This window comes from Bos grunniens, chromosome 17, assembly GCF_055505025.1.
Source record: "Bos grunniens cultivar Pamir isolate PY7600 chromosome 17, Bosgru_T2T1.0, whole genome shotgun sequence".
Taxonomy (NCBI): domain Eukaryota; kingdom Metazoa; phylum Chordata; class Mammalia; order Artiodactyla; family Bovidae; genus Bos; species Bos grunniens.
The window spans coordinates 42170051-42188259 of NC_141181.1; the positions used below are offsets into that span (position 1 = coordinate 42170051).

At 38.7% G+C, this 18209-nt stretch overlaps 1 protein-coding gene across 3 annotated transcripts in view; it reads right to left on the reverse strand.

The window, feature by feature from the left end:
* Nucleotides 1-18209, reverse strand: part of GRIA2 (glutamate ionotropic receptor AMPA type subunit 2) — a 184962-nt gene that overhangs the window by 45254 nt on the left and 121499 nt on the right. For all 3 annotated transcript variants that reach the window (XM_086345950.1, XM_086345949.1, XM_086345951.1), the window contains exons 7-8: nt 1440-1607; nt 1071-1175 (exon numbers count right to left, since the gene is read on the reverse strand). In XM_086345950.1, the coding sequence (XP_086202076.1) occupies nt 1071-1175; nt 1440-1607 (273 nt within the window). The remainder of the gene's footprint in view (nt 1-1070; nt 1176-1439; nt 1608-18209) is intronic.

Consider the following 18209-nt stretch of genomic DNA (forward strand, 5'->3'; position numbering starts at 1 on the left):
GGCTATGTCTGGTCTCCAGAACCATAATCTTTCAGCTATAGTTCTTTTTCTTCTCATTAAACTCTTTCTACCTCTGTCTAAAAAAAAAAACAAAAAAAAACTGTATAATTGTTTTATTCATAGTTATTTTAAAATTGTTTCAGTATTACTTACCAGAAATATATTTTATTTAGAAAAAAGATTTTATTTTATTTATTTTTATTTTATTTATTTTTTTTATTCTTCCAATTTTGTTTTATTTTTAAACTTTACATAATTGTATTAGTTTTGCCAAATATCAAAATGAATCCGCCACAGGTATACATGTGTTCCCCATCCCGAACCCTCCTCCCTCCTCCCTCCCCATACCATCCCCCTGGGCCGTCCCAGTGCACCAGCCCCAAGCATCCAGCATCATGCATCGAACCTGGACTGGCATCTCGTTTCATACATGATATTTTACATGTTTCATTGCCATTCTCCCAAATCTTCCCACCCTCTCCCTCTCCCACAGAGTCCATAAGACTGTTCTATACATCAGTGTCTCTTTTGCTGTCTCGTACACAGGGTTATTGTTACCATCTTGCTAAATTCCATATATGTGCGTTAGTATACTGTATTTATGTTTTTCCTTCTGGCTTACTTCACTCTGTATAATAGGCTCCAGTTTCATCCACCTCATTAGAACTGATTCAAATGTATTCTTTTTAATGGCTGAGTAATACTCCATTGTGTATATGTACCACAGCTTTCTTATCCATTCATCTGCTGATGGACATCTAGGTTGCTTCCATGTCTTGGCTATTATAAACAGTGCTGCGATGAACATTGGGGTACACGTGTCTCTTTCCCTTCTGGTTTCCTCAGTGTGTATGCCCAGCAGTGGGGTTGCTGGATCATAAGGCAGTTCTATTTCCAGTTTTTTAAGGAATCTCCACACTGTTCTCCATAGATTTTAAAATATACGTTTCTGGAGTTGTGGAGTCCATCTATGTGAATACATGTCTCCAGGACTCTGGAAGATGAGGTGGTGGGTCCACTAACCCACCTCCTCACACAGACAGAAAGCCCTCAATTCACTAATGATTTACCTTCCGGGGCCCATTCGTTTTAAGCTCCATGATGTTAATTGTATAATTTATTCTTTTTCCGTTCTGGTCAAATTTGATATTTCCTGAAAGACCTTCAACCTGCACCTAATGAGGAAATGGGAAAGGATACAGTTATAAATTCACTTCAACCAGACACAAACTGGTCGACCAGAGGACTCTCCCAGTATGCAAGTCAAGAAAATGACACTCATGCGTTTTCTTTTTTTTCTTCAACCTACCTTTGTGTAGATAGGAAATAATATTCCCTCTACATAAGACAGAAGGTATAAGATAAGAATGACTAATTCAGCAGGAAAAAAAAATAGTGGCCACCCTTAAGTTGCATCGCAATCATTTTGAGTGACTGACCTGTTTGAGGGCCCTTTCTATTTCTACACCTTGTCCCCAGGGCACCGCTGGGTTTGCCAGACAGTCTCCTGCATTTCCCCTTCTGGAGATTTCAATTCTCTGCTTCCGTAAGTTTCGAAAAGCTTCGGTCATCACTTGAACAGCGTCATATGTCAGAGCAGAAGTATACTGAAAAGTATCACACATTTCATAAGAATGGGAGAAAATTCAATGACTTCCTGTGCACTGGCTAACAGAATTCCAGTTGCCCACCATACATGCCACATCAGAGTCCAAGAATTTAGACACAATTTCTACTTATAGAACCCTCAGAATCTAAGAGGAGTAGTATAGAATATTGGAACTATGGATTGTCCCCTTGATTCTAAACATTTCAGTTATATTAGCATCTCATCTATTTCAGGTTGATGTTTTCTGGTTGTGTTGAGTTTTCATTTTTCCAACTAGTTTCTCATTGCAGTATCACTTTATGGTCTGATTTGGTGATACATGGAATTATGAACTTAACAAAACAATATTTCTCCACTGTCTGAAGAAAGATTCAACTGGAAATATGGGAAGAATACTGATTAATTTCAGGATCTTTGCTCTCTAATTCCATCCTAGTGATGCTCAAATAGTCCACAGTGTTCTATCTTTGGAGTGTTTGTTTTTAAACTTCCCTAGGTGATCACGATAATCAATGAGAAGAACCACCACACTTCATGATTTCTATGTCCCCTCATGCTTCAATAATCTATGATAATATTGGTTTCAAGCTTATGATATTCAGATCTCAGTGGGGCAGCAGGATTATTTAAGGAGCTGAGGGTCAAACAGAAAATAACTACTACATGAAGTAACTACTACAGAAAATAACTAAGCATCATCATGGGCTGGCTAAGTATTCCAACCCAGGGATCAAACTCGGGTCTCCTGCATTGCAAGCAGATTCTTTACCATCTGAGCCACCAGGGAAGCCCAAGAATACTGGAATTGGTAGCCCATCCCTTCTCCAAGGGATCTTCCTGACCCAGGAATTGAACCAGGGTCTCCTGCATTGCAGGAAGATTCTTTACCAGCTGAGCTACCAGGGAAGCCCCCTGTGTATATACTACCATGAATCAAGGTATGATGCTGCTGTCAGTAATGATAAATCAAATTTTAACATAAAAGCTTTAGTGACTGCCGAGAAAATTTCTTTATTCAGTATTAATCTTTAGGTAACAAGTACAATGAAGCTGGGGGGAAAACCACAGTATCACACTGATCCCACCTCTCTCATCCTCTTGAGGACATTTTTTTTTCTGCAGATATACTGTCAACACCTCACACCAGCCTTTTTTCTCTATTGGATCATCTCTAATAGCAAATCCACTGCTCCAATATCTCCTACTACCAATAAGGAGGAAAGAAATACATAGGTAGGTAGATTAAATAGATAGGTGGGTGATGATCATAATAATGATGATGATGATGAAAGGTAATAGATAACTGCTTATTAGGTTCCTATACCCCTTCAATTTCCATCATCTTTTTCTGTTTCTTTCACAGGAACATTTATTAAGACAAATTTTCTAAGTTTTCACACCAACCCTCCTTGCTCTCTCTATGTGATGTCATTCATTCTATGGCTTTAAATTACATCCAGGTGCTCAAACGTGACTTCCTCAGCAGTGCCCTTCATGCCCAGTCCACCCTCGATCACTTTCTTTCATGTGACCTTGTTTATTGCCTTCATATTCACTGCCAGTATCTGAGTATCTTCTTCATGTATTCTTTGTCTAATTGATCTCTTCTCCCCACTAGAACAGTTACTCTTAGGAAGCAGAAAACTTATTTGTGACCACTTAATTCTCAGAGCTCAGGGCACATTGGGCACACTTAAGAGACTTACTTAGAAGGAAGGGAAGCAGGGAAGAAGGAAGGAAAAAGGGAAGGAGGGAAGAAAAAAGAGAGAGGGAGGAAGCAAAGAAGGCAAGTCAGAAATCTTCATACAGATTCTATCTTTACAGGATTCACATTCCCTTCCAGTGCAGTGAAAATATATATTAACAGAAAATTGCAATATACCATTCAGTTCAGTTCAGTTGATCAATTGTGTCCAACTCTTTGTGACCCTATGGATTGTAGCACACCAGGCTTCCCTGTCCATCATCATCTCCAAGAGCTTGCTCAAACTCATGTCCATTGAGTTGGTGATGCCATCCAACCATCTCATCCTCTGTCATCACCTTCTCCTCCTGCCTTCAATCTATCCTAGCATCAGGGTCTTTTCCAAGGAGTCAGTTCTTCTCATCAGGTGGCCAAAGTATTGGAGTTTCAGCTTCAACATCAGTCTTTTCAATGAATATTCAAGACTGATTTCCTTTAGGAAGGACTGATTGGATCTCCTTGCAGTCCAAGAGACTCTCAAGAGTCTTCTCCAACACCACAATTCAAAAGCATCAATTCTTTGGCACTTAGCTTTCTTTATAATCCAACTCTCACATCCATACATGACTACTGGAAAAACCATAGCTTTGACTAGATGGACCTTTGTCGGCAAAGTAATGTCCCTGCTTTTTAATATGCTGTTTAGGCTGGTCATAGCTTTTCTTCCAAGGAGAAACTGTCTTTTAATTTAATGGCTGCAATCACCATCTGCAGTGATTTTGGAGCCCCCCAAAATAAAGTCTCTCACTGTTTCCATTGTTTCTCCATCTATTTGGCATGAAGTGATGGGACCAGATGCCATGATCTTCCTTTTTGAATGCTGAGTTTTAAGCCAGCTTTTCACTCTCCTCTTGCACTTTCATCAAGAGGCTCTTTAGTTCTTCACTTTCTGCCATAAGGGTGGTGTCATCTGTGTATCTGAGGTTATTGATATTTCTCCCGGCAATCTTGATTCCAGCTTGTGCTTCATGCAGCCTGGCATTTTGCATGATATAGGCTTCATATAAGTTAAATAAACAGGGTGACAATATATAAACTTGACGTACTCCTTTCCCAATTTGGAAGCAGTCTATTGTTCCATGTCCAGTTCTAACTGTCGCTTCTTGATCTGCATACAGATTTCTCAGGAGGCAGGTCAGGTGGTCTGGTATTCCCATCTCTTGAAGAATTTTCCGCAGTTTATTGTGATCCATACAAAGGCTTTGGCGTAATCAATTAAGCAGATGTAGAGGTTTTCTGGTATTCTCTTGCTTTTTTTGATGATCCAGTGGATATTGGCAATTTGATCTCTGGTTCTTCAGCTTTCTCTAAATCCAGCTGGAGTGTCTGGAAGTTCACAGTTCAAGTACTGTTGAAGTCGAGCTCGAAGAATTTTGAGCATTATTTTCCTAGCGTGTGAGCTGAGTGCAATTGTGCGGTAGTTTGAACTTTCTTGGGCTTCCCTAGTGGCTCAGACGGTAAAGCGTCTGTCTGCAATGCAGGAGACCCAGGTTCAATCCCTGGGTTGGGAAGATCCCCTGGAGAAGGAAATGGCAGCCCACTCCAGTATTCTTTCCTGGAAAATCCCATGGACCCCAGAGCCTGGTAGGTTACTGTCCATGGGGTCGCAAAGAGTTGGACACGACTACACTTTTTTTTTTTTTTAAACTTTACAATATTGTATTAGTTTTGCCAAATATTGAAATGAATTCGCCACAGGTATACCGCGTTCCCCATCCTGAACCCTCCTCCCTCCTCCCTCCCCTACCCTCCCTCTGGGTCGTCCCAGTTCTTAGCATTGCCTTTCTTTGAGATTGGAATGAAAAATAACCTTTTTGAATCCTGTGGCCACTACTGAGTTTTCCAAATTTGCTGGCATATTGAATGCAGCACTTTTACAGCATCATATTTTAAGATTTGAAATAGGTCAACTGTAATTCCATCACATTCATTAGCTTTGTTCATAGTGATGCTTTCTCAGACTCACTTGACTTTGCATTCCAGGATGTCTAGGTGAGTGATCACACAATCATGGTATTTGGGTCATGAAAATCTTTTTTATATAGTTCTTCTGTGTATTTCTGCTACCTCTTCTTAATGTCTTCTGCTTCTGTTAGGTCCATACCATTTCTGTCCTTTATTGTGCCCATCTTTGCATGAAATATTTGCTTGGTATCTCTAATTTTTCTGAAGTGATTCTAGTCTTTCCCATTCTAGTGTTTTCCTCTATTTCTTTGCATTGATCACTGAGGAAGGCTTTCTTATCTCTCTTTGCTATTCTCTGGAATGCTGCATGCAAATGGATATACCTTTCCTTTTTTCCTTTGCCTTTGGCTTCTCTTCTTTTCTCAGCTATTTGTAATGCCTCCTCAGACAACCATTTTGCCTTTTTTGCACTTCTTTTTCCTGGGGATGGTCTTGATCACTGCTTCCTGTACAATGTCATGAACCTCCATCTATAGTTCTTCAGGCACTCTATCAGATCTAATCCCTTGAATCTATTTGTCATTTCCATTGTATAATCACAAGATTTGATTTAGGTCATACCTGAACGGTCTAGTGGTTTTCCCTACTGTCTTCAATTTAAGTCAATTTGGCAATAAGGAGTTCATTAACTGAGCCACAGTCAGATCCTGGTCTTGTTTTTGCTGACTGTACAGAGCTTCTCCATCTTTGGCTGCTAAGTCACTTCAGTTGTGTCTGACTCTGTGAGACCCCAGAGACAGTAGCCCACCAGGCTCCCCCGTCCCTGGGATTCTCCAGGCAAGAACACTGGAGTGGGTTGCCATTTCCTTCTCCAATGCATGAAAGTGAAAAGTGAAAGTGAAGTCGCTCAGTTGTGTCCGACTCTTAGCAACCCCATAGACTGCAGCCTACCAGGCTCCTCCGTCCATGGGATTTTCCAAGCAAGAGCACTGGAGTGGGTTGCCATTGTCTTTGGCTACAAAGAATATAATCAATTATTTCAGTATTGACCATCTGGTGATATCCATGTGTAGAATCTAATATACCATTTAGTGTTATAAATTGATCCAATGGTTGATAGATATTTTTCTTGCTTATTTTTTAATATGAGAGATGTTACAATAAGGCAAATGAGAAAGTAACTTATGTAGTACAAATTACCACCTCCCTGAATCTAGAAATTGTTTAATACATCACATCTTTAGTGTTAAAAAAGGAGTGTGAAGTTATTATTATAATTTTTTCATGAAAAGTTTAGCTGAATTAGTTTCATTTTATCACATGAATGAATCAAATTTGATGGGAAAGTGATAGAGGGAAAGAAGAAAAAGAAAATGATTTTGAGACCACAGGACTCTGACTGATGCTGTTAGTTGTAAGATATACACATTTATTGCTAAATTTTCTTAAGCAATGCCACTGCAGGGATATACATGAGCCCTTCTTCACAAATCTACATTATCTCTTGGGTGGCTGCACTTTAGTTTCCTGGAAATACCCCTACTAGATGGATCTAAATCAAACCCATCTCTATTTTTCCCCCAAATCTGCAACCTCTTCCTTCAAATTGTACAAGAAGAAATTAGTAAAATACACTGTGTTATATATCCATGTGAAAATCACTCGTGTCCAACTCTTGGCTACCCCGTGGACCATACAGTCCATGGGATTCTCCAGGCCAGAATACTGGAGTGAGTAGCCTTTCCCTTTTCCAGGGATCTTCCCAACCCAGGGATACCAGGTCTCCCGCATTGCAGGCATATTCTTTACCAGCTGAGCCACCAGGGAAACCCAAGAATACTGGAGTGGGTAGCCTATCCTTCTCCAGGGGATCTTCCCAACCCAGAAGTCGAACCAGTGTCTCATGCACTGGAGGTGGATTCTTTACCAACTGAGCTATCTGGAAAGCCCATCCATGTAGGCCATCTATATTCCTGGATTGAAAATGTAATTTCTGGGAGCCTCTCCTAAGAAAACATTCTCAAATACAGAGAACTTAAATACAAAGATATTAATTTCAGCATCATTCATAATGTGCAAAAATTATAAGGAATCTAAGTTTATGAGAATAAAAGAATGTTTAAAAACTATGCTTTCTGTGGAAAGCATATGTGAACATATGTGTGGAAACATATATGTGGAAGCATTATGTGAACATTAGCTTCCCTGGTGACTCAGATGGCAAAGAATTCATCTGCAATTAAGGAGATCTGGGTTCAATCCCTGGGTTGGGAAGATCCCCTGGAGAAGTGAATAGCTATCCACTCCAATATTCTGACCTGGAGAATTCTGTGGACTGTATCGTCCATGGGGTCACAAAGAGGTGGACATGACTGAGCGACTTTCACTTTCACTATGCAAACAATAAAAAGTTATATTAATAACGATTATGTAGCAATACAAACTGGAGAAGGCGATGGCACCCCACTCCAGTACTCTTGCCTGGAAAATCCCACGGACGGAGGAGCCTGGTAGGCTGCAGTCCATGGGGTCGCTAGAGTCGGACACGACTGGGCGACTTCACTTTCACTTTTCACTTTCATGCATTGGAGAAGGAAATGGCAACCCACTCCATTGTTCTTGCCTGGAGAATCCCAGGGATGGGGGAGCCTGGTGGGCTGCCGTCTCTGGGGTCGCACAGAGTCGGACACGACTGAAGCGACTTAGCAGCAGCAGCAGCAGTAGCAGCAGCAGCAATACAAACAATACAAGCTAATTAAAATAAGTGAAAAACATTACAACTAAATATTTTTCAACAGAAAATTAGAATAAAAATAATTGCATCCCTTCAACAAAAAAGGGAAAAAAATAAACAAATGATTAGAATAAAATAAGAAGGAGGAAACATACATGATGATATTTTCTTGCCAAGTACTCTACAATATCCATGTAGCTTTTAAAAAATCTGTATTATATCAAAAGCATTGCTTTAAATCATATCTATTTAAGAAAAGACTTCTTGAAGAAATAGAAATATCATGACAGCTTTTATCTGCCTCACATCTCTCTATTCTCCTAGAGGAAAAAAATTGATTAGTTTGCTTTCTTATACAGCAATCTGTCTGTTGCTAGTTTAATTCTTATGATGAAGTTTAGGTCACTGAATTAGAAACAGAAGCCAGTATTATAGTTTGTATTCAGGAATTACGATCATAGTTAAAAGGCAAACTCTTCCTTGAGTCACCCTGCTCATACTACTGTGAGAAATCTATAAAGTTATCCGCTAAATGTTTCAGAGTCTATAAATGCTGGTGAACTACATTAAAAAATAAGATGAAGCTGAATCAACTAAAAGCATTTCAGTCCACGCAGCATGTTACCATTATGATTCAGGGCATGAGCTCACCAAGAAGAAAAATCCTTCCACCCTTTACCAAATGTTCAAATCTAATCAAGTCTCAAGCTTATTATCATTGTAAATTAATAGTCACAATCATAGACTCAATTCTGGGCTGAGAGAAAATCAACAGCCTCTGTATCCAGAGCTCCTTCTGGTTTATGTTCTGCATATGTGGCTCATTTATTTTCCTCAGCAAATATGTTCACATTTTTGATTGTATAGTTAAATATTTCAATTTTATTCTACCATTCACTAAACTAGATGTAAATTAATTTGAAGGGAACATGATGGCGATGTAACAATCTCCTTCCTTGAAAACAAATGCATCATCTCTGTCCTGATGTTTATATTCTGTGAAATTCCTCAGCTGACTTGGAAATTTATATTTCAGTAGGGTGCCATTATATGCTGTGGTGCTCTGCCACAATCACTCCCATCCACACTTGAAGAAGAAATCTGGGGAAACATAACATTTTTACAGTCCATTTTCCAAATGCACTTTTTATTTCATTTTAAGTGTATCTTTATTGAAAGTCATTTTTCAAAAGTAAAATGATCTATGCATTTTAAACATGTTTGTTTTGCCCAATAGTTATATTATTCAATAACACATTTCTCTAATCACTGATAACAGAAAATGTTAATCTTATAGTCAAAAAACAAAATGACATGAAAAGAAGTTCTGTATACATTTAAAATGTGACAAAATACAGAGGGTAACTAGACTGTAATATAAAATTTTATGGGTCATAATGACAGCACCTATTCTGAAACATATGTTATCTGCATGGTGCTTTACAAATAGGGAAAAAAATCAAAACATCATTCAAAAAGGAAGTACTAGGCTTTAGTATTATGAAACTGTCACAAAATTTCCTATGAATGGGTATTTCCATATCTTCCTTGACACTTGAAACTGAATTGAGTATAGTTTAGAAAGCATTTAATACAGCATCTTCTGATCTCTATCAGAGCTGCCTCAAGCTCTGATTATAGCATTTACTACTCTGTTGCCTTGAGCAAGTTAATTAAAGTGTCTGTGTGCAAAGTTTCTTATCAATGAGATAAGCAGAACAATGTCTCTTCTATGTCATAGTGGAGTTGGAAAGGTAAGTGAGGGAAAAAGGAAGAATTCATGTTGACTTAGTTCTCTCTGTGTCAAACATGAGCTGGTAGTTTTCTAGAAAGACCTTAAAAAAAAAAAAAAAAACCTCTACGCAACAAATACTTTTATTCCAATGGTGTAGGTGAAGATTACCAGTTATCAAGTTATATTTTACTCAGGGTCACAAAAATATATGGCAAAGGTGGAATTTGAATCCCGATCTCTTCATTTCAGGGATAATGAGGTGACAGGCTGTCCTGGTTTGCCTTGGCCTGTCCCAGTTTTGGATCTGAAAGTTTGGAGGCCAGGCACACTGTGACTGTTGGATTTTGAGTTTTAAAATACACTAAAAATCAAAGTTATTGACCTGCATGTTTGCCTTCTTTTTTCCTTTTATTACTACCTATCTTGTTACAAAATTAGCTTGTCTTTACACTGTTTTGAAAACCACCATCCTGATCTATAAGTCTCTGATCCAATAAGTTCAGAAAATAATTTTCATGTTGGCATATTAAAGGCCCTGAGAAATCCTGCAGTAAAAATTCCAATTACTTTGATTGGTCAGCATTGCCCAAACTAATAACCATTTAACATTTTTCTTTAACATCAATTACTTTCTATAAAAATAGCATTTGTATAACATACTTTGGGCTGTCAAAAGTTTTATAGTCCGATACATTTTATACAGCCATTTAAAAAATAGCATCATTTATTTAGGTAAAATTATTATAAACTAGGCAGACACTTTGGCTCAGAGGGTAAAGTGTCTGCCTGCAATGCAGGAGACCTGGGTTTGATCCCTAGGTCAGAAAGATCCCCTGGAGAAGGAAATGTCAACCCACTACAGTATTCTTGCCTGGAAAATCCCATGGACAGAGAAGCCTGGTAGACTGCAGTCCATGGGATCGCAAAGAGTTGGACACGACTGAGCAACTTCACTTTCACTTTCATTATAAACTAAATGATATCTCCCTAGAGAAACACATAATATAATTACTCTCAGTTTCTTTATCACAAAATTATTAACATTGTCAAAAATGATGAGCTCTAGGAACAATAATTAAGCTTATAAGAAAGTTTACAAAGTCTCTCTTTTCTTTAAGCTTCTTGGCAATGGCCTGAAATCAACTAAAGCCATAGGAAAGAAAAAGAAAGAAAGAAAAAGAAATACATTATAAACTTAAAATTATTCACTTCTCTTAATTTCGAATTCAACTGAAGTCTACCCTCTGGTAAAGAGCTGTCTGTGATAAGGTCATCTCTACTTTCCTCTAAAGCCTTTTAAATACATGCCCTTTGTAGCTTCACTGAATAAAATCACAGAATCTTCATTAAGACCCAATATCACTGGAACAACAGGAACTCTCACTCATTGTCAGTGGAAATGCAAAACAGTACCGCTACTTTGGGAGACAGATCATTTCTTACAAAACTAAACATACTTCTATGTAATCGAGCCAACACACTCCTTGGTGTTTACCCAAAGGAGTTGAGACATGAAGCCCACTCAAAAAACACCACACATGTTAATTAATAGCAGCTTTATTTATAATTGCCAAAACTTGGAAGCAACCAAGATAGTCTTCAATAAACATGTATAATATCATGTATGAAACGAGTCGCCAGTCCAGGTTCGATGCACGATACTGGATGCTTGGGGCTGGTGCACTGAGACCACCCAGAGGGATGGTATGGGGAGGGAGGAAGGAGGAGGGTTCAGGATGGGGAACACATGTATACCTGTGGCGGATTCATTTCAATATTTGGCAAAACCAATACAATATTGTAAAGTTTAAAAATAAAATAAAATTTAAAAAAAATTAAAAAAAAGTTAAGCAAACAAAACAAAACAAAAAAATAATGTGAGGTACATGAAGACAAAAGAATATTATCAGAGTTAAAAAGGAGTGAGCTCCGGAGCCACCAAAAGACACAGAGGAATTTTAAATGTAAATGACTAAGTGTAAGAATGATGCTAAAGCTGAAACTCCAGTACTTTGGCCACCTCATGCAAAGAGTTGACTCATTGGAAAAGACTCTGATGCTGGGAGGGATTGGGGGCAGGAGAAGGGGACGACAGAGGATGAGATGGCTGGATGGCATCACTGACTCGATGGATGTGAGTCTCAGTGAACTCCAGGGGTTGGTGATGGACAGGGAGGCCTGGCATGCTGCGATTCATGGGGTCGCAAAGAGTCGGAAACGACTGAGCGACTGATCTGATCTGATCTGAAGTGTAAGAAGCCAATCAAAAAAGGGTACACACTATGTAATTCCAACTGTATGACATTCTGGAAAAGGTGTAACTATGGAGATAGTAAAACGATCAGTCAGTGGTGGCCAGGTGTTGGTGGTGGGAGGAGGGATAAATAAATGAAATGCAAAGGGCTTTTAGAGCCACGGAAATGCTCTGTATGAAACAATAACAACGAAAGCATGCTATTATCTATTTATCCAAACCTGTAGAATGCACAAGACCAAGAGTGAGTGGGCTTTTCTTTAGTTTGATTATTTTTATATTGGATTTTAATTTTATTCACTTCCATATAACAGCATACATAAAACGTGGCACAGAGAAAAGCATTTATGAAACTTGCTCACTCCTTTGAGATTGGCACAGATTACATACTTTAGAAAAAAAGAAAAAGCCAACGATCGAAGAATTTTCATCTCTAAGGGTAGATTTTATTTGGAGATAGGCAAAAGTCATTTTGAGACTAAGTCTCGTGAAATGTGGTAGGGAAAAGCCTGAACAAAACAAACAAACCAAACTGAAAAAAAAGGTGAATGGTAACATAAACTATGGACCTTGGGTAATTACAAGCCATGTGTCAACCTGGCTTCTCAATTCCAACACATGCATCACTCTGGTGAGGGAAGTTGATATTGGAAGATGCTGTGAGGTATAGGAACAGGGTACATATAGGAAATCTCTGTACCTTCTGCTCAATTTTGCTGTGAACCTAAACCTGCTCTAAAAATAATGTGTTAATTGTTGTTTAATTGCTCAGTTGTGGTTGACTTTTTGCTACCCCATGGACTGAAGCACGCCAGGCTTCCCAGTCCTACCCTGTCTCCCAGAGTTTGCTCAAACTCATGTCACTGAGTCAATGTTGTCATACAATCATCTTATCCACTGTCATCCCCTTCTCCTACTGCCTTCAATCTTTCCCAGTATCAGGGTCTTTTCCAAGGAGTCAGCTCTTTGTATCAGGTGGCCAGAGTATTGGAGCTTCAGCTTCAGCATCAGTCCTTTAGTATTTAGGACTGATTTCCTTTAGGATTGACTGGTTTGATCTCTGTGCAGTCCAAGAGACTCTCAAGAGTCTTCTCCAACACCACAGTTCAAAAGCATCAATTCTTCAGCACTCAGGCTTCTTTATGGTCCAACTCTTACATCCATGCATGACTACTAGAAAAACTATAGCTTTGACTAGACAGACCTTTGTCGGTATAATGACTAATGTTTTTGCTTTTTTTTAAAAAAAAATGTTTAATTTAAATTTATTTATTTTAATTAGAGGCTAATTACTTTACAATATTGTATTGGTTTTGCCATACATCAACATGAATCCGCCACAGCAGATGAATGGATAAGAAAGATGTGGTACATATACACAATGGAGTATTACTCAGCCATTAAAAAGAATACATTTGAATCAGTTCTAATGAGGTGGATGTTTTTGCTTTTTAACATTTTGTCTAGGTTTGTCACAGCTTTTCTTCCAAGGAGCAAGCGTCTTTTAATTTCATGGCTTCAGTCACATCTGCGGTGATTTTGCCCAAGAAAAAAAGTCTTTCACTGTTTCCATTGTTTCCTCATCTATTTGCCATGAAATGATGGGACCGGATTACATGACCTTAGTTCTTTGTTGAGTTTTAAGCCAGCTTTTTTTTCAGTCTCCTCTTTCACTATCATCAAGAGGCTCTTTAGTTCTTAGTTGCTTTCTGCCATAAGAGTGGTGTCATCTGCATATCTGGGGTTATTGCTGTTTCTCCCAGCAATCTTGATTCCAGCTTGTGTTTCATCCAGCCCAGCATTTCGCATGATGTATTCTGTATACAAGTTAAATAATCAGAGTGACAATATACAGCCTTGACACACTTTTTCCCTAATTTTGAACCAGTGCATTGTTCCAAGTCCGGTTCTAAATGTTGCTTCTTGATCTGCATACAGGTTTCTCAGGAAGCAGGTAAGGTGGTCTAGTATTCCCATCTCTTTAAGAGTTTTCCAGTTTGTGTGATCCACACAGTCAAAGGTTTTTTAAAATTTATCCTTAAGTCTTAATTAGAAAACTAATAAATACGCAATGTCTTTATAAGCACACAAGATGTATCACATTTCCAAGAGTGAAAAGACAGCTCCATTGGCAAGAAACCAAAATGAACATCTTTTCTATTATTATTTTCTTTGAATAATAAAATTAAGTTTTTAATCCACTGGGAAGAAAGACTCTTGAAATTAAAAAGAATATATTGAAAACAACATACTCAAATCAACACATTGTCTGGTTTTGATTCACCCATCGGTAGGTAAAGACTTTCCTTAGAGGCCGATATTTTACCTTGTTCACTTCTTAGGAATCTTCTAACAGGTGAAATTTCCTTATTTTTGTAGTCTGAACAATAAAAACAATATTTTCCAGGGTTATTTAAGAATTGATTTCAGCAGAGGTGACCAGCTACAAGTCACTATAATCTTTGATAGAAGAAGGAGCTATTTGAGGGTCATAAATTTGGCAAAAATTACAAATATTAGCATATGGGTTTCAGTGCCTAAATTTGCATATCACATAATCATGGTATTAAATTTGGGAGAAATCTCAGCAATCATGGACATTTCTTCCCTTTGCAGATGAAAAAATGTGGACATGAGATGAACCCAGATATCATGCATTATAATTCAAACAGTGATAATGCATTTTCATTTTTCTTGGTATAATATGTGTATCTCCATAGTTTAATATATCATTTCCACTACTTTTTATAAAATATGTGATTTTATCAATATATTTTTAATTTGAGTTTATTTCAGTTATAAAAACACTTTTTAAACCTAAACCACAAAACATAAAAGATAAATCTTGTCAAGCAACTTTTTTGTTGCATGTCAAAAATACTTTAATATTCATTGTAGGGGATGACAACGTGCCAGCAGTGAGTTTGGTCAGTTAAAACATTCAAGGAGCAGAATCATTTTCATGAAGCCACCACAGCACATTTAATGCATGATGCTAATCACTGAACTCAAAGTGATTATACTATTTTTCAATATGGCTCACAATTAAGAAAGTTTGAATTCCTGTTTTAAGTCTTTTTCTAAGTAAAATGGGACTCTTGGAGGAAAGCCATTATTTAAGGTGACACACAATGTCACACAATGTTGAATTCCTTAACACCTGCAGGTCCCAACAGACACAATTCAAACTAGGTCCAAAGTGTCCACGTGACAAGGTACAATGGATGGTTATATATTGCAAGTCGCTGAAGACCCTGAAAACACCAAAAATCTATCTCAAAACAGAAATGTATGCAAATTAGTTTTAAGATAGTGTCAAATCATCTGAATCATCTGTCTCTTTGTCAACATTTTTTTTTTTAAGGTAAAATGCTCACTGCAACTGTCCCATTTAAACCCAGGTGCCATGATAGTTCAGGTCTGATTATTATAGAATTTTATATTTCAGCCAGCAAAATAACACTACTTTTCTGCCACAGCTGAGTAAAGGAACACAACAGATGCTCAGGACAAAAATTTAAACCCTATCTTATGGCAATGATAATTACCTATTTTTTCCTTTCCCCCTGTCTTGATATATTCAAAATATTGACTTATTTTTCACTTTATCCCACTTCATTTCTACAAATCTCTATTATGTGCCTACTCTGTGCAAATCAGGGCATGAGCTGTGGGGCTAATAATATAGAAGGATGCAGAATGTCTTTCTGAATCTTGTTTTCAATCCACAAATACCTCTCAACTGAATTTATATTCATATATTACAAATGTAGGGTTGTGATTTTTGCAATTATTATTTCTAATGAAATGGAGAGAACGGGCAAGTGTAACAAATCCATTTATTTCCCTCCCTCCTCATGCCACAACCACCACTCAGACAACTACCAGGTATTGTCTGGATTGCTCCTGAAATCTTCTTAAAAGCTCCTGTCACCGAGATCTGTTGTCACCAGGGCAGCCCATAATCTTTGTGTATCAAACCTATAGCCATCATTCTCCTCTAGGGCATTCTGGCTGTTCTCATGCATGCGAAGTTGCTTCAGTTGTGTCCAACTCTTTGTGACCCTATGAAACCATTGCCCATCAGGTTGGTCCATGGGGATTCTTCAGGCAAGAATATTGGAGTGGGTTGTCATGCCCTCCTGCAGAAGATCTTCCTGACCCAGCTATCAAACTTGAGTATTTTATATCTCCTGCATCAGGCAGATGGGTTCTTTACCACTAGCACCACCTGAGAAACCCTCAGAATAAGACAAATAATTCCTTAGAGGTCAACAAGGCACATATATGTCTATAAGGTATTCTTTCTCAGAATTCCCTCAAAACTCCTCTGTTCAACTTCCAGCCTTACAGAAATATTTATATTTTCCTTGCACTGGGGACTTTGTGGGGAGTCATGTTCCCTTCCTTCTTCTAATACTTATCTCTCCCTCAGGTTTTAAATTCCATATGATTCCCTCAAAAAAGGAAGCCTTTTTTGCTTACAGATCTGGGAATAAGAGCCTCTTAAGGGTGCTTTCCTTTGTTCATTCAGAAAGCCTTTTTGCTAAAGAGCTTCTCTGTGCCAGGCCTACTTCTAGGAGCTAGGAACAAACAAAATCAGGGGACAAACAAACACCAACCAAAAACCCCTGCCTCCAAGGCACTTACTTTCAAGCTGAAGGAGCCAGGCATTTAACAAAGTAATGAATAAATTCTTTATGAATACAGTGCACCAGGAGGTATTAAACAGAAAAAACTGGAGCAGGGAAAGGGCATGGGACACACTCTGATGGGTGGGGAGATTGCAGTTTTAAATAGAGAGCCTGTTGCTAGCTTTCTGGAGGAGATGGCATCTGAATAAAGACCATAGAAGGCAGGAGGCTTAGCTTTGTGGATGTGAAGGGGAGAACAGTCCGGAAGAAGGAAGATTCAGTGCTGAGGGGGGTAGGTCTCCTGTGCTTAAGAATGGGTAGAAAGGCCACCATAGGTGAAGCAGAGGGAGCAAGGGAAGAGCCCAGAAGAGGAAGGCAGGGTATGTACAGCCACATGAGTCAAAGGGATGCATCTAGCTTTTCCTCCAAAGGCATAGAGGGCCACCGAGTGGCCTGGAGAAGAACAGTGGTGAAACAGGAGGGAAGGGGCAGGCACAACATTTGAAAGAACAACATAGCCCCAGGATATGACATGATTAGAACTAACTGGATCCAAGATGGTAGTTGAGTCAACCTGCACTAGACCTTGAGCCTCAGTATACACTCACTGTAACACATCAGGAAGCTAAGTGACATAACCTCAGGGGCCATGACAGTTCCAAGCTGATGATCAAAGATCAAGAAGTTGGTGGTGGCCCAATTCCTGAAAATCCCCACCCCTTCTCCCAAAATATCTAGAATACTTCTCCCACTCATTAGCCAATGAAATTAACTGCCCCTATAAAAACTGACAACCCCATACCTTGGGACCATCCTCACCTTTTGAGATGGCCCACACTCTGTCTGTGGAGTGTGTTTCTCACTAAATAAATCCACTTCTTACCTATCACTTTGTCTCTCACTCTCACTGAACTCTTTCTGAGCTGAGATATCAAAAACCTGAGCTTCATTAAGTCCTGAGACCAGGTGAGATCTCAGTTAAAAAGCCAAGGGTTCAAGTCCCAATCTGAGTTACAGAGTGTCAGCAGAATAATACAATTTAAGTTTTAAAAAGACTACAAGCCTGGAAGATAGAAGGACAAATGTAGAGCAAGGGAATCCAGTCTGGGAAATCACTGCAATATCCCCAGCAGCAAGGCCGTGGTGGCTGGATGTAAGCGGGTGCAGAATAAGAAGGATGTGCTGACGGATTGGTTGTGGGTGACAGGGCGAGAGAGAAGTCAAGTCCTTGGTTGAAAGGACAACTGTGAAGACAGGGTTGCTATCAACTGACAGTGGAAGACTGTTACAGGAATAATTTTTCAGGGGCTGAAGAGGCAGCAGGGGTAGAAATCAGTTTTAGAGTGTGTTGATCTCCACACATTAGTAAGATATTTTCCTCCAAAGTTACAAGGTCATTGCTGGTTTGTAGCCTGAAGACAACTGATGCCATGAAGACCAGAAGTTTGTCTTCTCTGAGACCTGTAACAGTGCCCACTTGCAAAGTAAAAACTCAGTAAATGTGTATTGAATTGATGAATGATCATTGAACATTAGCAAATTAGTGAAAGAGAATCAGATTTAAAATCTCAGTGCCACAACTCTAGAGTTACTT